Genomic DNA, 22,948 nt, shown 5'->3' with positions numbered 1-22,948 from the left:
ACTCACATAAGACAGAGAAATAATTGCTGGGCTTCTACAATGTACCCAACCTATTTGGGTCTCCTTTTGCATATTGTACAAACTCAACCATTGAACTAAATTATATACAGCAAAGTTAGATTAAGGGATTAGAACCAATTTAAACTTTTCGGTGTGAGGCAGTGCATGAATGCTTATAAAAAATTCATAATGAATATTCCATTTGCAGTCCTGTATTAAGATTCCAAAGAATTTTGATAGGCTGGAACGCAGCTGAAACCAACACAAGGGAAGTCAAGTAAGATAAATGAAGGTCTTGCAACTCTGGTACAGATATTGATGGGAGAGATCAGAGTTGGCAGCAGAAAATGAGAAGAAGATTCAACTGCTTCAGTGGAGAAGCTGGGCGGGAGGCAGAAGTATGATGCAACTGTAAAAAAAAACAAAAAAGAAAAAAAATAGGCTGCATTAAAAGAGATATATCATCCAGTACTTTGGAAGCTTGTTTATTTTTTTTTAAGTTTTTAATTTTATATATATATGTCAAACCAATGCATGAACAGTGTGGCATGTGGGCACCATACATCCCAACACAAACAAAACTAATCAAATTAAGGATTATTATTGCATTCAATCAATCTATGAAATTCCCATTACAATATACTATATTAAGTTACAATCTATCATTATTCAAATATTTCACCTGTTTGTCATTATTTCTTCCATTTCATCAACTAAAAGTGTAATACATTAATATTCCCTTTATTTCTAACTCTTACTCTAGCTTTTAATCATATCATCCTACATTCAAAAGCTTTTGCTTTCTTTCCTGTCTAACCTCTAATCATAAAGTGGTTAATACCACTTTATAATGTCTTGGAAAGGCCACACTTGAAATGCTGCATTCAGTTTGGTCGCCACAATGTAAAAAAGATGTGGAGACTCTAGAAAAAGTGCAGAGAAGAGCAACAAAGATGATTAGGGGACTGGAGGCTAAAACAGACGAAGGACTGTTGCAGGAACTGAGTATGTCTAATTTAATTAAAAGAAGGACTAGGGGAGACATGATAGCAGTGTTTCAATATCTCAGGGGTTGCCACAAAGAAGAAGGAGTCAAACTGTTTTCTAAAGCACCTGAGGGTAGAACAAAAAGCAAAGAGTGGAAACTAATCAAGGAGGAAAACAACTTAGAACTGAGGAGAAATTTCCTGACAATGAGAACAATTAATCAGTGGAATAACTTGCCTCCAGAAGTTGTGAATGCTCCAACACTGGAGGTTTTTAAGAAGATGATGGATAACTATTTGTCTGAAGTCATGTAGGGTTTCCTGCCTAGGCAGGGGGTTGGACTAGAAGATCTCTAAGGTCCCTTCCAACTCTGTTATTTTATTCTATTATATATCATCAGCCTATAAGAAAAGAAAAAGAGAAAGGGGGCAACCTTAAATTCTACAAGACATGTAGAAGCCAAATATTTTAAACCTGGAAAAGTGGAAGTATGGGAGAGATCTTCTCTAGGCAGAAGATGGAGCAGCATTGTTTTTTTTTTCCATGGAAATGTCAGTCATGCAGATTTGGGCTGAATGTTAAGAGAAGCTTCTCAACCGAGGAAATTTTTCAACAGTGAAACAGCCTGCCGGGAGAGAGCTGGCAGGGGCTACGAGACGGACAGTCACTTGCCAGCAATACTGCCGTTTCATCCTTCATTGAAGATCCTGCAATGTGCAAGGGGCTGGACTAAATCACCTCCAAGGCCCCATTATGATTTAATGAGGCATTTTTATTGGCTCCTACCTATAGTAGCAGAAGCAAACAGCAGGGTTTTTTTTTGCACAGCTTCAGTGAGGCCACCGTCCTCACCAGCTGCTGCAAACCGCTTCATAGAAACTATCAAGAGCTTTACTTTTCCCCTATTTTTTTGTCAACATTCATCTTGTCGTTTGGGTATTGGTGCTGTTCAAGAGAAGACTTCTGGCCAAGCTTATGCAAGATGCACCAGCTCCTTCGGCTACATTCAGCTCATAGCCATTTCTTTTGAGCTGCCAGGCCTCTAAGGGAGGCCAAGTAGTACCATCTGTTCTACTGGAAAGGCTTCTTCTTAGCTATTGATTTTAGATTTGCATCCCTTAGGATTTGGGGCGATAAGAGGACTCCAGGTTTCTGGCTAATGGAAAGATCAGGTCTTACCACCAAGCATGACTAACTATAGTGATTAACTATGGGGAGGTAGTCTCGACAGCTGGCAGAACCTTCTCTGAATTCAGAATCTAAGCAGGGTCTTGAGGATGAGTAGAAGGGTGTCAAAACTCTAAGCTAAATAGAGAAGGAAAAGAACAAGAACCTTGGAGGAAGGTAGTGCCAACCATTTCACAATATTGTTGAGAAAGTTATAGTTGTGTCCAGGACATGATCTAAAGTCAACATGGTTTTGTTTTTCAGAACTGGCAGAGATAAATATAAAGGAGTTCAGATTAAGGAAATATTTTGACAGGTAAAAGGAGAGAGACATCATGAGTTAGGCAGGGAAAGCAATCTATGAAATGATATCCTTACAGTCAGATCACATAGTGGCTATATGTTGTTCTTCAAAAGTTTACTTTTCTACTTTCTTGGTCCAAGGTTGATTTTAATCAGTAACATAATGTTGGCACTCAGCCTACTACTTCACCAAATCTATCCTATCTCGTTTACATCTAGATTGAGCAAAACTGAAGCTATCCTCACTAGATAGCTTTGTATTTATAAAATCAAATGGAATTTTACTAGGGAAAAATGATCAACTCATGTTGGTGGGAAGGAATCAATTAACCTGATGAAGAAGTCTAGAATGGGAAAGGGCAATGGATTTGAATATTGCTGATGATGCTATAGTATATTTCAATTTGTCAGGAACACTGAGGCCAAATCTAACCATCATAGGTCACCAATGTACATCAGCACCTTCTCTTCTAATATGATGATGATGATGATGATGATGATGATGATGATGATGATGGCGACAACGACGATGTAGTAGTAGTAGTAGTAGTAGTAGTAGCAGCAGCAGCAGCAGCGGAAGAGGAAGAAGAAGAAGAAGAAGAAGAAGAAGAAGAAGAAGAAGAAGAAGAAGAAGATTCTTTTCCAGGGCCTTAATTTATCTCCTTGTAAAAGATTTCTCCCCTCCCCACCGCATTTTTTCTTCTGCCTGTCTTTCCCTCTTTCCAGATAACACAGGAAAAGGAAAAATTGAGGACACCCAAGATAAGTAATAGCTTTTGGAGACCACAGATTGGAGGATTCTACAAGCAAGGAAGACACAGCCTAGAACTGATCTTAGCAGGCTTAAAAAAAAATCCAACTCCCTGGAAGCCAGAAGTCTTTTCAAGATTTCTTCTCCCAGTTTCAAAGCTTCTTCCAGACTCTCCTCCTTTTCAGATACTTTCCTATGATGAGGTGGCATCAAGGCTTGCTTTTCTCCTTTGTCCTACTTGTTAAGTAATACTCATGAAGACTTAGATAAATGCATGAGAGACTCTGTGTGTAGCTCTGGACCAGGAACTGGTGTCATCTTGTGCTTAGTTGCTAGCTTCATCTGAAACAACTTGTTCCATTACATTTGCTGCTTCTGCCAGCAAAAATAGGAGTCACGCAGTTAAGTGTCACAGAGTTGAATAGTGATTCTTCCTCTGATAGAGCTACAGCCTATTGCTCCATACATTTTTGGCCTGCAAAAAAGGATATTAAATTTGATCCTGTGGTCTCACTGCTGGATCTTTGTTCCTAAGCAATGTATTCATATCCCAATATTTTTTGTAAAAAAATGTTACAGTTTATTGTAAGTTAAAATATAAATACAAATACAATTTTAACACATTAGGAAGAAAAGAAGAAAGGGAGGTAAGGAAATAAAGAAAAAGGGAAGGGAAGGGTGGAAGGAAGGAAGGAAGGAAGGAAGGAAGGAAGGAAGGAAGGAAAAAAGTACTGACTTCTAATATTTTTCAGTACAATAGAATATAAAAGTTACAACTTACAACCTTTCTAGAACAACAAAAAAATCACTGTAATAATCAAAACCTAAAATTAGACTTCTATTTTTTTCTCATTTTTGAGTTAAGACAGAAGAAGCTTCCAAATAAAAACAAAACTAGATAATGTTTTCTCTCTTAATTAACACAGTCAATTTTGCCCTCTCTGCCAACTCCATCACCTTCGCCATCACCGTCCATTGTGGGAATTAGTGAACCTTCCCATCTTTGCGTGTATAAGATTTTCGCTGCTATAGTAAGTTTCAAATTTTCATTCAAACTTTTTTGTCCATCAAACCTAAAAGGAAAAATTAAGGGTTCATTTTTACATTTAACAATCTTCTGAATTATAAAAATCTGATCCCAGTATTTCTTTGCTTTGTCCAGCAGGGATGATAGACACAACCCTCAATTTGAAGGCATGGATTTAAGTGCACATTGAATTACACTCATGCCCCAATTGTGTTATAATTTGGGATTTTCCTTCTTACAGCATTGGCTGCTTCTGATAGGCCCTGCTAGTAAGGAAATGCACAATGTTGTTGCCTTGGACTATGGATGTGGCTAGGAGAAGAATATGATATCTAGTTATAATTTCTGTATTAATGTGTTGCCCTGCATAACTGGGCAAAAATCAAAGAACTAACAGTTACACAGATTGCATTAAAGTTACTTTAAAGTTGCTTTTGTTTGGGATAAATACACTATATTTGTGTTTTTTCACATTTAAACATTTGCAACCATACGCTTTAGCAAAATACTTCTAAAATTACAGCAATCATATCTGTTCAATACATCCGCTTTAATATTAAGCTGCTATTTGTCAGTGTGTTCTTTTGTATCTTCCTTGCAGCCATGGTAAACAATGCAACTTTTTTGTTACAAGTTCATCTCCTTCAGACAATAGAAAATAGATTTTTTTCCCTGTCCAAACTAAAAATATATAGTTGGACTAATAAGGACGTAATGAATTTGGCTCTAAATTCTTGATAAAGTTTGCTATGAAATAGTTAATGGGTCAAATCAGTGGTGGGATTCAATTTTTTTTACTACCCGTTCTGTGGGCATGGCTTGATGGACATGGTGTTGCTTGGTGGGCGTGGCAAGGGAAGGTTACTGAAAAATCCCCATTCCCTCCCGATCAGCAGGGATTCGGGAGGCAGAGAATAGATGGAGGCAGGGCCAGCCAGAGGTGGTATTTGCCAGTTCTCCAAACTACTCAAAATTTCCGCTACCAGTTCTCCAGAACTGCTCAGAACCTGCTGAAGACCATCTTTAGGTCAAATCTTTCACTTCTAAATTATTACAAATGCATAAAAGGTGTACAGTTTGTAATCTGTTGTAACTTCAATCCAGATAGACAGTTGGCAATACAGAATCCTTGGAATACCAAATTCCAAGGAATCCTCAGGCTCCTTTATAACGAGTTAAGTCAGAGAATCTCTTTTGAATCCTTCAAAATGCCTCTTGGTCTCTTCCCACCTGGGCTGAGCAGTCATTTATGAGATAAGCCGTCAATTGTTTTGTCTGCTGTTCCCTCTTCCTTTTTCTCTGGCCTTCTGTAATCTCTCACCATCAGCTGCTTCTTGTATTCGGTTGATACTTTCACCTTTGAAGTCTAAGCAAGCACCCTAATTTTATCCATCAGTCTTTTGCATTGTAAAACTCATCAGTTGCTTGTTTGAAAAATCTGTCCCAAGAAAGATCAACCCCCTCCAGCAGTGGGATTCACTTACCTTCCCTACCGGTTTGCAAATGTTTCGCTTGCATGTGCCGTGTCTGCGCATATGCATGGCCTTCTGTGCATGCTCAGTGCTTGTGCATTATGTCGGGGTGGGTGGGTGGAGCCTCCTGCAGTCTCTGTTACTGATTCGCCCAAACCAGAGAGAACCAGCTGAATACTACCTCTGACCCCCTCCAAAAGGGCCCTTCCAAGGAGAAAATAGTCATGTTCATAGATATACTGTATAGAAGAGGAGTGGCAGAGCCCCGGAGTCAAAAGAGGAATCAACATTGAATCTCTATGTAGCCATAAATAGACCATAACCCCCCCCCCTTGAATTCTGTTAACCCTTACCTAGTGTCAAAATAGGGACACAGTGGCTCAGTGGCTAAGACGCTGGGTTTGTCAATCAGAAAGTTTGGTAGTACAGTGATCCGAATCCCTAACACCGCGTAACAGAGTGAGCTCCCATTACTTGTCTCAGCTTCTACCAATCTAGCAGTTCAAAAGCATGTAAAAAATGCAAGTAGAAAAATAAGAAGCACCTTTGGTGGGAAGGTAACAGGGTTCCATGCACCTTCAGTGTCTAGTCATGCCGGCCACATGACCATGGAGATATCTTCAGACAGCGCTGGCTCTTCAGCTTTGAAACTGAGATGAGCACCGCCCCCTAGAGTCGGGAACGACTAGCACATATGTGCAAGGGGAACCTTTACCTCAATGTCATAATAGTGCTAACCATTAGTTAAGTAGATTCTTGTGCCTAGGCATGAGCAATAAATATGTTTAGTTGAATCTCACATGTGGTCCTTGTTTTTTGCACCTGACAACTTATTAAAGTTGAAACATTAATAAATGCAATAAAACATAGAGAGAATTAACAAGGTTAAGCAGAACTTGTTATCACAGCCCTCCCCATATACAAACAATGAGAATTAGGAACTTTAAAACATTTATTTATTTTATTTTTTATATTTCTCCTGTGCTCAAACATTTCAGAGATTGCTGTCGTTACCAAGTAGGTTTTGACTGGTAATTTTGCCCTCCCCATTTCAATCTCTCTGTCTCTTATGTGGAGCTGGAAGCTATGATCTAACCAGCATCTTTTAGTCTCAGCAACTTTAAAATGTGTTGACTTCAATTCCCTGAATTCCCCCAGCCACCATAATTTTAAATTGGAGTTCATATACCATATACTGCTGAGGTTGAGAAACACTATCATGATTTATCAAGGTTGAGGTTGAGAAACACTATCAAACTATGGTGCACCATGGGTTGAAAAATCTGGTTTATATTATGTTGGTTATTGGATTTCCCTGCCTATTTTTCACCCCCTTCCTTCTCGTGGGGCATGATGTGGTTGTTGGTAGGAGCCTATTGAGTTGTGTTGTTCTTCTTTGAAGGAAAATACACTGTAGAACTCCCACAGTTGCTCATCCAGTCCATCTTATTGTTCATTCAGCTCAAGTTAAGTTTGAGGAGAAGCTTCATGAGGGAGTCCTACTTTGGGAGCTAGAGGGGGATGGAGATGAGTTGGTTTGAAGTGAAAGAGAAACATCTGGATTTCCTGCCCATACTCAAATTTTCATGAAATGATTTTCCTTGTGTTTCTTTATCACAGTGGAAGGCCAATGGCTTGACTGGGGATCTTGGAGCCGGTGTTCAGTGACCTGTTCCAATGGGACTCAGCAACGGACCCGTAAATGCAGTGTCTTGGCTCACGGCTTCGCAGAGTGCAAAGGAGCTCATGCTGATGCCAGGGAGTGTTACAATCCAGAATGTTCAGGTAAGGGAGCCTTCTTTTTCATTGCCTTAAAAAAAAACAGGCACAATGGTAGATGACCAGTTTGGGTATCCATCAGAGGTGGGTTCCGGCAGAGACTACTGCCAGTTCGCTCAAGGGAGCGCGACACACACATGCACAGTACAACTAAAAAACAAGATCTGGGAGAACCGGTTCAGGGATGTGGCAGGGCTGGGTCACTGCCGGTTTCAGTGACCCAGGCCGCCAAACTACTACTGGTTTGGCTGAACTGGGCAGAACTGGTAGGAACCCACCACTGGTATGCATAGCATCCCTCATGCAGCCCAACAAGACTGAAGAAGCATGAATCACAGACTGCAGAAAGGTATCACTAATGATTTTTTAAATTTTAATTCTATTCTGTTGTGTCGTTTTGAGGGTAGGAGTAGAAACAATTTATATCCAGGATGCAAAGGGTCTGTAGATATTTTCACAGCCCTCTTTTTGACTCATGGAGTAAAGAGATCCTCAATGGAAGGCAGGTTAGTGTAACTGTTTTTTCTGCAGTTCTAATTATCCATTGTTTAAAACAGACACCTCATGGTTTGCCCCATGTCAAAGCAGCCACCAGTACTCATATGAGTAGACGTAGAGTAATTTTATTGTCACTTTAAATGTATACCAATCGGCATACATTAAAATGAAATCTTGTTGCATAAGCTCTCAAAGGATCACCACCTCCAATATACACTACATAAACATAACAAACAAACAAACAAACAAATAAATAAAATATGCATATACCCACTTACGTTATATGACACAGAGAAACAACACAGTCTAGTTCAGATATATACATGTACATAGCCGAGAAAAGCAAATCTTGCGAGTTTTCCAGATGGAAGGCTGAGGGCAGTGATGGTGAACCTCTTTGGCACCGAGTGCCAAAAAGGGAACACTTCGTGCACTCGTCTGGGCCACGACCAGGAAGAGGAGATGCCCAGGGGGCATGCGCGTGCCAGAAAACATACTTCTGGTTTCCGGTATGCGCATGTGCACCAGCCAGCAAGTCTTCCAATTTCTGCCACGTATGCGCATGCGCCTATCAGGTGGCTGGTGGATGCCAGAAAACAGAAGACCTGGTCTTCCGGTTTCCAGCATTGCTGCACACACAAAGGCCAGCTGATCAGCTCATGTGCATGCACACCAGAAACCCAGAAGAGGAATGGGTGACGCTGCACATACCAGGTGACATGGCACCACATGCCACTTTGGGCACGAGTGCCATAGGATTGCCAACATGGGCCTAGGGAACCAAGCTTGTTTTGAAACACTAGAAATACTTGGAAATCTCCTCCCAGAGAGGAACAAAGTCCAAAGTAGCCTTTTAAGCAGGAAAGAAGTTGAATGTTCCACCAATATAGCTAGCTGGCAAACACTGATAGTATGAAACCAGTGTACAGGAGGGAGGTCCCCGGGGGAAGATGCAAATGGGTCAAAAGCTGGAATATGGCAAATGTGCCCATTGTGATCACACATACACAAAAGGGATGGGGCAGTACATTGAAGATTTTGACCCACCCCTTCCTTCTAAGACTACGCATCTGCTAAATACTTGGTTTCCATTTCCTGGACTTGTTGCTCTTTAACTACTAGTTTACCTTTTCTTCTTCACTGCCCGGTGTGATCTCTATCTCTTGGAGGAGTCTGAGGTTGTTGAGTTCAACAAATAATTTTTGAACAGCTCGTCCAGACTGTCTCATTGATCTCAAGACCTTGATGAAGAAAATGAATTCTTCAGTCAAGCAAAAGCAGGGATTTATTTAGGGTTTGTTTTTTTTAAATGCTACCAAGCTTATTTGCCAGTTTGGCCTACAGGCATTTTTAAAAACAAACAAACAAAGCAACTGAGATGAAACAGCAGAAAAAAGAGATAGCATTTAGCTAGCATTTTAAATTCACCAAGGATGAGAGATGAATAGGATTTCTTTTTATTTGTTTCACTTTTAACAAGCATTTACTTTAATGAGCTCAAGTGAGCATGGGGCCAGTTCTTGTTTTATTCTCCTAGCTCACAACAACAGGTGAGATAGGATGGTGTGAGGGGGGGAAAAAGAACGGTTGGCCCAAAGATATCCATCTGGGGGTTTAGACCAATGATACACAAAATGTCAAACCTGATGTCAGGCCTGCAGCCATCTTTTCTTTTGGATTTTTGGCCTGCCACACTTTCTATTATTCTACTATGCATTTTCTATTGTGGGAAAATGGGAGGGAGGATTATAGGAGTGGATGCTATGTAGCCATAACAAAATTCTTTCTAGAAAGCCAAGGTCATCCTTTGTCTTTGCACCTCTGCACCTGACCGGAACTAGATGGGTGGAACTGCCAGCATGGCAGTGGGAGATTGGGCCATGTGATGGACTGGTGTGTGTGTGGGGGGGAGGGAGAGCTTGAACTTTCAACTGGGTGGGGAAAGCTTTCAGATTTGGGCTTTCCCAGATGTGCCAACATGGCTCTTTTAATAAATTGGAACTTTGGTTAATACTTTGCCTTGGACTCTGATTTATTTTTGGATGCTATTTGGAACCCTCACACCTGAATTCTTTGACATGCAAAACCATCTTGTTTTGACCTCAGAATAGTTACTTCAGTGGGAAAAAAAAATATCTGCGATTTTAAACAAATTCATTTGATTAGTTTGGAGGTGCTTTGTGATAGAAATAGAACTGACTCCTAAGTGGGGCTTAGGAAGATCTAAGAAAAGATCTAAGATTTTTTTTTTATTTGAAACTCTTGCTCATGCACTCAAAATAACTTTCATGCTCAATCTAAGATGTTTCAAATTCAAGATATTTTGCACCATTAACCCTAAACCTCTTAGCACTAACAAAGTCCAAATGTTGCCAATAGACAGGTGTATTTTATATATACAGGTACAGATATTATTCGAGGGGCATTATGGCTCAGCATTTAAAGACCCTGAGGTTGTCAGTTCGAGACCCAAGCTGCGCACAATGAGGTGAGCTCCCATTCCTTGCTCCAGCTCCTGCCCGCCTAGCAGTTTGAAAGCATGAAAATGCAAGTAGATGAATAGGTGCCACTTTGGTGGGAAGTTGGCAGTTTTCCATTTGTGCTGGCCTCATGACCACAGAAATTGTCTTTGGTCAGCGCTGGCTCCCTCGGCCAAGTAATGGAGATGAGCAGCATGCTCTACAGTTGAACATGACTGACAGGGAAACCTTTACCTTTTACACATTATTTGAGGTCAACCTACGACCTCAATTTAGCCCAAACATTATGTTGCTAAGTGAGGTAGTTGTTAAGTGAATTTTGCCCCAGTTTATGAATTTTCTGGCCACAGTTGTTAAGTGATTCACTGCAGTTGTTAAGTTAAAATGGCTTCCCCATTGACTTTGCTTGTCAGAAGGTCACAACAGGTGATCACATGATCCCAGGACACTGAATCCATTGTAAATATGACTCAGTTCCAAGCAGCTACTCTAAATTTTGATCATGTGACCATGGGGATGCTGCAATGGTTTTAAGTGTGGAAAATACCCAAAAGTCACTTTTTTCAGGGTGTTGTAACTTCAAGTGGTTGTTGTGGCCCACTAGCAGCCAGTGGAGCTGGTGGCAGATTCAGCCAATAAGGAGGTTGGGGAGGAACATGGGCCAGTCTTGGAGTCGGGGGAAGGCTCTGGTGAGGGCTCTGCGTCAGAGGCAGAGGGGGAGGGCAGGCCCTCCGACAGTTATCAGCTACCTTCGGAGTCAGAGATAAGTAAATCTGAAGACCAGCTGGAACCTGTTCCCGATGTGCACATGAGCAGAGCTGTCAGGAGAAGGGACCAATTAAGGAACAACAGTCAACGTGGGAGTAAAGGCACAAGAGGATGCTGAATGGCCTCTCCCATAGGGAACAAATAGGAATGGTGTTTGCAGGAGACAATTAGTTTGTTAGCGTGAAGATTTGCTTATCTGAGAGACTCCTAGCCAAGTATTTCCTTGTACAGCATTGCATCTGGAAGCTATCAACCTGGCAACTATCCAAGGGCTGATAAGGTCTGTGTTTGCAATTCACCCTTGAAAGATTGTTTGCCAGGATTTTGATGGATGTGAATGCTAGGAATACACATTAGCCAAAATAAAGAGGGTTTTTTGGGGGGGACAATGAGTCTGTTTCGTGATTTGATGAAGCCTAGGTCAGAACAGTGGTCACTAAATGAACTGCTACAAGTCAAGGACTACCTGCAATGAATTAGGCAGAATGCCACATCTGAAGGCAGAACAGCTGCCCAACTCTGCCATGAAATCTTTTCATGAGGACTGAAACCCAGCCATGTGTTGATCCTTGGAAGTCTTCTGCTAAGGAGCAGCCATGATGTGGGAACCAAAGTCTTCCTTGCTTTATCAGGAATACCAGAGAATGACCGCTGACCTAGATGGTAGCCAAATGGGAAGAAGATAGTCTTCAAGGACCTCATAATCCTGACTCCTTTCCTTGGCCAAACTGTACAACTCCCACCTTTTAAGAACCCAATTATAAATTGTACCCCAGAATCTTGGGTTGATGCTATCCAAATCCTGGGCTATAGACTTGGCAAGTCATGGTTAACATCTCCCTATCTTCTGCCAATTGGTTTGGAGCAGCAGCTGTTCTTTGTAAAATCACAGCTCCTAATGCAGCAAGTTTGAAGATATGACAGCCATCAGACAGATGCCTTTGGGCTGCTCTGCCTACCTTCTCCCCATCATCCCTCAGAATCAAGTTTAATTTGCCAGTTTTTACTGAAGAGTGACAGCTCGGCCTGGAGATGGTCACAGCATTTTAGTTAATATCCCTGAGATCAGTATTTCTCAACTTCCGCCACTTTAACATTTGTGGACTTCAACTCCTAGAATTTCCCAGCCAACACAATTGGCTGGGGAATTCTGGGTCTTCTTGAAGTCCACATATGAAGTCCACAAGTGGCAGTGTCAGGCCTGCAGTCACCGTTTCTTTTGGATCTTTCACCTGCCACACTTTCTATTATTCTTCTATGCATTTTCTATTGTGGGAAAATGGAAGGGGGGATTGTAGGATTTAGATGCTATGTAGCCATAACAACATTCTTTCTAGAATGTCAAGGTCATCCTTTGTCTCTGCACCTCTGCACCTGACTGGAACTGGAGGGGTGGAGCTGCCAGCATGGCAGTGGGAGATTGGACCATGTGATGGACTTGTGGGTGTGGGTGCAAGATCTTGAACTTTCAACTAGGTGGGGAAAACTGGGAAGCCTTCAGATGTGCCAACATGACACTTTTAATAAATTGGAATTTTGAGCAATACTTTGCCTTGGACTCTGATGTACTTTTGGGTGCTATTTGGAACTCTGACAGAGCTTCTCTCTGAAGCTCAGCCGATGTCTGAATACTATTGTTCACCCTTTTGGGATTATTTGGTATGTTTATTGGATTCTCCTTCATCCTGCAAGGTAAATCACTGTGTCTTCCTGTTTTCAGTAACTAGGGGGTCACCTTGTTCCTTTCTCAGGTTATGAAGTGTCTGCCTCTGAAATAAGACTAGAATCCAGATCTCTAAAATTTTGACTTTGGCTGGGTATGGAGTTGCTACGGAGCAAGTTTATCATAATTAGGTAAAGGTTTCCCTTGCACATATGTGCTAGTCATTCCCGACTCGAGGGGCAGTGCTCATCTTCGTTTCAAAGCTGAAGAGCCAGCACTGTCCGAAGATCTCTCTGTGGTCATGTGGTCGGCATGACTGAAAGCTCAAGATGCACAGAGCACATTCTCTTCCCACCAAAGGTGGTTCCTATTTTTCTACTTGCATTTTTACATGCTTTTGAACGGCTAGGTTGGCAGAACCTGGGACAAGTAATGGGAGCTCACTCTGTTACGCGGTGCTAGGAATTCAAACTACTGAACTGCCGACCTTTCTGATAGACAAACTCAACGTCTAAGCCACTGAGCCACGATGTTCCTTTTATCATAATTACAAAACACTAATAGAAAGATTCTCTACAAGCCAAAAGTTAAGAAGTAAAATATCTTATCAAAAGGAGCTTATATGGAATTAGCCTGGGAAAAGGAAGGGATATTTTCAGATATTGCAGAAGAAGAAAAGATGGATATGTATTTTGTATCTTCTAAATAGATAGTAAACTCCTCACCCCTCCAGTCAAGAAATTCTTAGAAAAAGAATCAAAGGTACAAGGAAATTTTATCTCATATGCTCAATAGTAAATGAGAGCTAAAGTACATATGGCATGTCCATTTACCAAGACTCAGTAAGCAGAGTCCTTTTTCCTTGCAAGAAACCCATTTAAAGAGGCTGTGAGAATCTAAGAGCTTTGATTGTGAACTTCTGTATAAGCTGGGCTAGGCACTTAGCCAAGATGCAGGTGAGAATCCAGTTTTTATCCAGTGCATCAAGCAGAAACTGTCTCTACCAATGCCCGAACCCATTATTCTATAGAGAACTATTAAGGTTTCTGTAGGTAGCCTTCTTAAAATCATCTGGCAGTTATTATAGCTTATATGTAATTTTAATGCCAAGGACAGGGGGCACAGTGGCCAAGTGGGTAAGATGCTGGGTTTGTCAATGAGAAGGCTGGTAGTTTGAGACTTAAATACCCCATAACAGATTAACAGAGTTGGAAGGGACCTTGCAGGTCATCTAGTCCAACCCCCTGCCCAAGCAGAAGACCCTACATCTGCCTCTACCTAGGATTGAACTCACAACCTTCTGATTGTGAGTCAAGAACTCCACTTTAGTGAGTTCCTGTTCTTGCCCAAGACCTGCCATCCTAGCAGTTTCAAAAGTATGTAAATGCAAGTAGATAAACAAGTGCCACTTTGGTGTGAAGCTTTCTGTGCACCTTTGGTATATTGCAGTGGTGGGTTGCAGGTGGTATGACCCAGTACGGGCGTACCTGTGCCTGCCCAGAGCACTGGGTACCATTCCAGTATGGTGCTCTGGAGGCCCCACCTGCCCGCTCGAGCTCCTTACTTGTATTTGAGCTCTTTGGCGCTTCCGCGCACGTGCACAGAGAGCACAGTGCCACAGCTGGAGCATTGTGGAGGCTCGCGGAGGCATGGCAAGCAGTAAGAATGCATGTACGCGCTACACACATTCATGTAGAGGATGCCAGTACGGTTGCAACGGGATCCGGAACCCACCACTGGTATATAGTCATGTTGGCCACATGACTACAAAAGCATCTTCAGACAATGCTGGCTCATTCGATTAGGATAAGCACTGCCCCCTAGAGTCAGGCATGACTGACAAGGGAAATCTTTCTTTACCTTTTAATGCCCAAGAAGGAGATCCAAGGCTCATATGCCTCAGTGCAGCAGCATGAAAATGATTAGTTGCTGGATCGAAGTTGTGGTTATTTATGATTCTGAGCCCAAGAGACAATGATGATGATGACAGGTTGACAAGTTTCCCTATGGGAGGACTCTGCAGCCAGTTGAAAGTTTTGTGAAGCAGGAGATTCGGCAATGGGAATTTTCCAGGGAGAGCAAAACTATTTCCAGGACCAAGAAGTTCACATTCTAAAGGAATCAAGACTTCTTCTTATACCTTCCTTCAGCAAAATCAGACGATAGGATATTTCCTAGATTAGGTCTAAGAGTTGGTTTCCAGACTGCTATGGATTGAAGTGCCTGTTATGAAACCAGCCAAATTCCAAATTGTTAGTGAAGAGACCCACCTTCCTACTAAGAGAAATTTCCTAACAGTGAGAACAATTAATCAGTGGAACAACCTGCCTCTGGAAGTTATGGGTGCTCCAACATTGGAGGTTTTTCAGAAGATATTGGACAGGCATTTATCTGGAATGGTATAGGATCTCCTGCTTAAGCAGAGGGTTGGACTAGAAGACCTCCAAAGTTCCTTCCAACTCCAACTGTATGCTATTATTTCCAAATCATCAGGAGACTGTTTGAAAGAAAATCAAAGGGTCCTTACAACCTACCTGGTGTCCTGACCTAGGCTTCCTGAGAAAGCATAAATCACAATCTTAGCCCCCAAAACTCTCTTTTATTTATACAGCTATAAATTATGGTCATTCACAGTCCGCAGGGCTTCACAAAAAGTCTGTGAAGGTTCAGACAGATGTCTGTTCGAGTTGCCACAGTCTTTTAGGGGTTACCTTCTCTCCCTGGGATTGCTGCCAGAGGCCTAATTGCCAAATGCAGAGCAAGGCCAAACTTAGCACAGAGTCAAACAGAACTTTTCAAAACTTGAACTGACCAGGTGAACTAATTGATCCCTGCAAAAGTTCATGTACCGTTTGCTCCTATTTTATGTCTTATGGGAGGGGCCAATCATCTCCAAGCCTGACTCCAAGACGACCCTGTTTTCTTATGATTCTCATCTTCTGGCAGCTCTGTGCATGTGCACACTGGGAACAGTCTCTTGCTGTTCTTCTGCCTCACTAATGTCCAACTCCGGTGGTTCCGGAGGCAGCAAACAACAATTAGATGGCCTTGGGCCCCTCTCTGCCTCCGATATAGAGCCCTTGTCTGAGCCTTTCCCAGCCTCCAGGACTGGCCCATGTTCCTCCCAATCTGTCCAAATCTATTGCCAGCTCTGCTGGTCACTAGCGGGCCACAACACCTGGAGATAGTTTGATTCTAAATGGGAAATGGTTCAGTTGCTGGAATTCTTGTAACTCCATCCAGTTCATCTCAATCAGTCTTGCTAAATGCTCCCCAGGAGATTCTGCTTGGGAGGGGAAAATATTAAGCAGCCACTGAAGACCCTGATGCCCAGTTCCCAGTCCCAACAGCCATGCACAGCCATGCTGCTGCCAAAATACCAAAGATTTTGCATGTTTAGTGGTCTAATTAAGGGTTGAAATGAGTGCCTGCATAATTGCAGAGGGTTAATACTCTCGAATGCTTTAAAAATTCATAAAAAAGAGATTCCCCCACCTCCCTTTGGTCACTTATGCTGCATAAGGTCTTTGTCATTACAAAAGCAACTTGTGGCTCCCATACTAAGTAGGCTGCCCCTTCCTCTCCTAGACCTTTATAGCAGTAGGCACATGAATGAGACGGTGTCATGGCAAGAGCCCTGCATTTTTAATGCTAACCCTCCAAAAAGAAGACAGAAAAGCAGCAGTCTTTTCCCCAATGTGCAATCATTCTTTGCATGATGACTTTTGTTGAACGCTTATTGGGAGCATTAAAAAATATAATTTCCTGGCTAGAACCTGTAATATTTCAGGCGAGCAAAATGTTAAGAGATCAGGTAAGGGAAGAGTGGAGTGGTCCTTTGTAATTTTTGCCGAGAAAAATATAGTGGTATGTCATAATAAATTTAATTATCAAAGGCTCCTTTATGCACAAAGTATCTTCTCATGAAGAATGTTTCCTCTTGTGTATCCGAATGATTCTCAGCATTAAACTGCTTCTAAGCATTCTCCCTTGGAACTGAAGCAAAACATTGCATTTTTGCATTAGATGCGCAATGGATTGTTCCTGATGCGAAAAGATAACTGAACTGGCTGCTTGCTGTATTGCCTTATAAGTAGGCAAAGAGACAGCAGTCAACTTCCACAGAACCTGATCACTTAAATCAGAGGTCTCTAAACTTGGCAACTTTAAGGCTTGTGGACTTCAACTCCCAGAATTCTCCATAATTCTGGGAGTTGAAGTCCCAAGTCTTAAAGTTGCCAAGTTTGGAGACCTCTGACTTAGATTGTCCAGTCATTCCTGTAATGAAGGAGTTTGATGTTGATCCTGAAGGCATGAAAGAAATGACAGAGAGGGACTTAAAGAAGTGACTTCACAGATGGGTGGAAGAAACTCAAAATAGCCTGCCCTTGATTTTGTGTAGTGCAAGATGGGTCAGAGAAAGGTTTCCATGATCCCATTATCCTACTCTATAATCAGGGTCTGATTAAGGTCAACATATGCAGGGTCTTTGATGCTCTCTGAGCTTGGTTGTTTTCTTGCAGATGTTTCCATCAGGTAGCATCATCTGTGCTAGAAGGAAGTGGGCTTTGCTCTCTATATGCAAGTGACTTGCCCTGTCAGTGTTGGCAGGAGTCGTCCTGGTAGTCCCTTGATTAGACGCTGTTCAATGTTAGCTTGTTTGTCTAAGTTGCTAGTTCCTTGATTGTTGCTGCTTGATTGTTGTTCCAGTGTTAATCTTGGCACTAATCTCCGTTAATTAGGGTGCTGATAGCTGATGAGGGATATTTTGTCTTTTTATTTCCTTTTAAGCTTTTTGATTGTCTCTCTTGCATGTTTGTTTATATCTACTGCCTAAACCCAGCCCAACCTTGGTCCCTCTCATCCCTTCTATGGCATAACTGACACATTAAGACTCATTCAATATTGAAAACTAAAGTTTAGTATGGCAGTGAAAGCTTTAATGACAGGATAGTTCATAGAAACTTAGCTCTTCTAGTCAAACCCCTTGTCCAAGCCAGGAATCCTCATTCCATCCTGGTTCTCCAAATAAAACCTTCAAATAAAATTGGAAACAAAAAAAAAGTCCCCTCAAATGCAGAGATCATAAAAAAAGGTGCTAGAATGCACGGAAATTGATAAATTAACAATGGAGCTAAGGGATAGAGAGGAAACAGAGTATTTTAAGACTTGTAACAGGTGGTATAATTGGCTAGAAAAGAGATGTAAATAATATATAATGAATACATAGAAAGTATAACAAAAGGAAATGGTATATATTTAAAGACTAACAGAGGGGTATATGATGTATATATTATATAAATGAGTAACTATGAAATAAGGAGGTATATGTATAAAACAATAGTCCTCAGAATGAAAAATTCAAAATTAGAACAAAACAATGACAGATAACGGAAAGCTGTAAAAGTTTAATCATGATTTTAATGTTTAAAAAATGTTGAATAAAAATTATTTTTTTTAAAAAAAAAAACAACCTTCAGTGATGGAGCATCCACAATTCTGGGAGACAAGCTATTCCATTGATTAATTGTTCTCACCGTCTCTTGATTTCTAGGTTGGATCTCTCTCTGTTGAGCTTGCACTAGTTAAGAGGAACTAGTGATATGTCCCCCACCCCCACATTCAGTCACTTGGTGTCCTACCCACATTCTTATTCTGCTTAAAGGTTAATCCATGGCTGCCTACATAGAGAGGCTACAATGCTAGAGTAGCATCTCCGTAGTGTCTGTTCCTTGACCTGGCCATCCTCAAATGGGTGACACCCAATGAAGAAAACCAATGACTTTTCGACAGGGGCCTCACACTTCCGGTGCTGTCACCTACAGCAGTGATGGTTAACCTTTTCAGCACTAAGTGCCAAAAGTGAAGCATGTGTGTGTATGTGTGAGTATGCTGGAGCGACAGAACCTGCAAGAGAGCAGCTGGTTGGTGCAAATGCACATGCATGCAACAACCAGTTGCTCTTCCAGGTTTCATCACACGCATGCATGCTGGACAAGCTGTCTGGCACACATGCACACATCGGAACCCGGAAGAGCAGCTGGGGACAGCACTCTGTCATCTTCGCCATTGCAGATTGCTAGGAACTCTGGCCATGGATTACATTCCTCTAAAGAAGATTAATTTTGGTACCAGGACATGAGGGGTGAGGTATGCTTCCAGAACAAAATCTGAGACTAAAAAGAGGTCCATTACCATCAGAAATTTGGGAAGAATATAGTATTTGCCTATGTGAGGGACCCAGGACCTACTCTGGTCTTGACAAACTGGTTTTTTGTGGGTGATCCAGTGGTGGGTTATGACCGGTACACCCCGATATGGCTGTACTGGTGCCTGCTGGGAGCACCAGGTACCATTCCAGTGCGATGCTCCGGAGGCCCCCTCCCCGCCCACGCTCCTTACCAGTATTTGAAGTTTTGGGGGCTTACGCGCATGGAGTGTATGGCGCCTGCACAATGCTCCGCTATGCATCTGGAGCATCACGGGCAGTAATTACGCATGCGTGTGCTACGTGCATTCATGTGGTGGGTGCCCGGCCCCATTACACCTGTTTCTTTCGGTTGCTTTTTTTTTTTTTTTTCAGCAATTGCCTTGTATCTCAAGATTCTCTGCATCTGTTAAAGATGCATTCTTGAAAAGAGAGTAGTACCTCCTGAGGGATGGGAGATGAATTCCTGGTGATCACAACCCCGGGTGAGAAGAGAGGCCATTTTAGTTTAAATGAGATCTGAATTATTGATAAATAGGTTTAATCATCTGTGGAGTATTTAATTAAAGCCATTATCAGCCAGCCCCGTTGCACCCCTCAGATCCAAAAGGTGTCCTTTCATCTTCAGCGCCCTTCTATCTGGTCCTCCAGCTAAGAGGAAAGCAAATTAGGAGATTATGCATGGACATGTGTGAATAATCTCTACCTCACACCAAGCTGAAGTCTAAGAAACTAATTAAGGGTAACTTATCACAATCTTAGGATCTAGAGGAAGAATTTTGATTACAATGCGTGACGTTTAATAACTGTAATCAATCAGATCATGGAGATTCAAAAAAACAAAACAACCACATCCAGAAATGCATCTGCTCCGAAAAAGTATGGAGCCACTTGAATTGCATCAGGACAAGACATGCCAGAACTAAGCAAAGCTGTTTAAATTGAGAATGGCCAAGCACCTGCAATGTGACTGCGGTGTACTGGAACAAACAATAACACATATGGATTGAAAATGTCTCCTCAGGGAATTTCAAGGCATCTGGGATGATCTCATCACAACCACACCAGAAGCAGTTAGATGATTAGCTTCTTTAGATATTGAATAAAAACGTTTATCCTATTGCGACTCTATGGTGCTGTAGTACGGTGATTCCCCCACCCCCATGGTTTTACCTTAATTTAATATTTTATCTTTTAGCTTGTACAGTGATAGGTTCCGGATCCCACTGCAACCAGTACGGTTGCAACGGGGCCCGGCATCCTCCATATGAACGCCTGCAGTGCAAGCATGCGTCTTACCATCCAGAGACACCTCCGCGATGCTCCAGTTGCTCGGCGGAGCATCGCGCAGGCACTGTACGTGCTGTGCGCGTGCATGGAAGCACCAAAGACTTAAAAGACCGGTAAGGAGCACGGGCGGGCAGGTGGCCCCTCTGGAGCACCATACCGGAATGGTATCCGGTGCCCCGGGCAGGCTCCGGTATGTCCGTACTGGGGCATACCGTCTGCAACCCACCACTGATCTTGTACCATCTACATATTTTATATATACATACTTGCTGATGCTCTACTTAAACTTACATTGTGTTTGTATGTATGAGTTTTGTTAGTGTTGTATATCAGTGATTACATGATCTCTGCAGGTGCCACATGATAAATAAATATAAAATAAATAAATGGGATAAATACTATACATCATAACAGCAGCGAGAATGGTACACGGCCAACAATGGAAAAGTGAAAATACACCTTTACAAAGAGAGATAATAAAGAAAGTATTGGATTGCACAGAAATGGCTAGATTGACGTTCGAATTAAAGAATAAAGGACAGACAGAATATCATGATATATGGAATAGATATTACCAATGGTTGGAACTGAGAGGTGGGAGTTGGAACAGGAAATAAATAGGATTTGTAGACATGAAATGTGTTATAATATGTGTAGATATAAATGAGTATATTGGGCAGAACAATTACATATACTTAGTGCATGATGAGTATATATGATATTTGTTATATATTATAGTGTGTATGGCAGAGATAATGCCAGGATGGTGGTGCTGTGTCCGATATTTTAATAGGGAATGAATAAAAAAAATTAAAAAGAAAAAAAAGAGAGCAGAGAATGTGTGCCATGGAGTTCAAAATCCCATAATCCTTTCCTCTTGCTTGTCCGCAGCTGCAAGCCGATGGGGTCCATGGAGTGAATGGAACATGTGCTCCAAGACTTGTGATACCGGCTGGCAGAAACGTTTCCGCATGTGCCAAGGGATGGGAGCACAAGACTACCCCTGTGAGGGCAGCGGGGAAGAAGTGAAGACCTGCAACGAGAAAAAATGCCCAGGTATTTGGCATTGTAGCATTTGGCATATGGCAGCCCTCCTCAAAAGGGATGGGCAGGAAAGTTCTCTGACATGGTTTTAATTCAGTTTGATGTGGGTTTTCTCTACCTTGGCAAATCAAAGATGTGAGTCATGCTGGCTGGGGAATTCTGGGAGTTGAAGTCCGTACATCTTTAAATGTATGAGGAGAAGAAATTGCAAATTGTGCGGGATTGAAAGATAACTGTCCAATAAAGAACAGATGTGGGTTCCTACTTATTCAGTCTGGTTCAGCCAAATAGGTAGTAACTCCGGTGGACACATGACCACACCGGTTCTATGATCAGCGGCGCCATCTTGATTTTCTGTTCTGCACATGCGCAGAACAATCTTCATTAAAAATGTAATTTTATTCATTTTTAATGTTGTGCACATGCACAGATCATTTTAAATGAAAATACGCACGCACACAAAAATTTTTTTACTACCAAACCGGAAGTAATGGTGGCCGGAACCCACCCCTGCATCAGGAAGTGTCGGGTAGCACCTATTTTACCTTAAATTTTATTCAAATCTGAACAGATGCTATGAGACTCCTATTTCCCCCCTCCTCATCTTATGCTAACACAGATTTCCTCCACAATATGCATGACTGGGCATCCATTAGTGTCTGTGGCCATTTTGTCATCTCACAGGGTCAAGTTGACACCGGTGGTCAGTCTTGTGAGGTACTTCAGATAAGAGGCAGACCCAGAAGTATTAGCATTATCTTTGTTGTAAGGTTACATCAACAGAATCTTGTAAGTCTGAAAATGCATCTCCCCCACTTTGCTTTTGCAGCCCAAGAACCTAGGGCGGGTCCCTTTTGACACATTTGCCCCACCCACTGTCAGGGTTCCAAATAGCATCCAAAAGTAAATCAGAGTCCGAGGCAAAGGATTCCTCAAAGTTCCAATTTATTAAGAGAGCCATGTTGGCACATCTGGGAAAACCCGAATCTGAAAGCTTCCCGATTTCCCCTACCCAGTTGAAAGTTTGAGATCTTGCCCCCGCGCCCACAAGTCCATCACAGGGTCCCATCTTCCACTGCCATGCTGGCAGCTTCCACCCATCCAGTTCCGGTCAGGTGCAGAGGTGCAAAGACAAAGGACTTGGCTTTCTAGAAAGGAATTTTATTATGGCTACATCGCATCTCACTCCTACAATCCCCCCTCCCATTTTCCCACAATAGAAAATGCATAGTAGAATAATAGAAAGGGTGGCAGGCCAAAGATCCAAAAGAAAAGATGGCGGCAGGCCTGACACCCACTTTTATTCTGTGTGCTCAGCTGTCTTTTATCTGACCATTGCTCAGTCTGCAACCCTTCCTCCTGTTCCCCAAGATCTTTCCCAGGTACCGTTACACAGCTTCATCCTTGGGGGTATATTCTAAATCAGGGGTCCCACAACCCCTGATCTATGGACCAGCACTGGTCTGCAGCATGCCAGAAACAGGGCTGCACAAACATGTGAAGCCCCATCT

General features: G+C 42.1%; 1 protein-coding gene across 1 annotated transcript in view; it reads left to right on the top strand.

Annotated features, from left to right (window-relative positions):
- Positions 1–22,948, top strand: part of ADGRB2 (adhesion G protein-coupled receptor B2) — a 256,805-nt gene that overhangs the window by 108,595 nt on the left and 125,262 nt on the right. The window contains 2 exon segments of the mRNA XM_032227776.1: positions 7,334–7,492; positions 21,285–21,449. Coding sequence (XP_032083667.1) covers positions 7,334–7,492; positions 21,285–21,449 — 324 coding nt within the window.

The sequence above is a fragment of the Thamnophis elegans genome, chromosome 12, assembly GCF_009769535.1.
Source record: "Thamnophis elegans isolate rThaEle1 chromosome 12, rThaEle1.pri, whole genome shotgun sequence".
In the NCBI taxonomy this organism is placed as follows: domain Eukaryota; kingdom Metazoa; phylum Chordata; class Lepidosauria; order Squamata; family Colubridae; genus Thamnophis; species Thamnophis elegans.
Note: the sequence above shows the minus strand (reverse complement) of the source record. Positions and strands in the feature narration are given on the sequence as shown.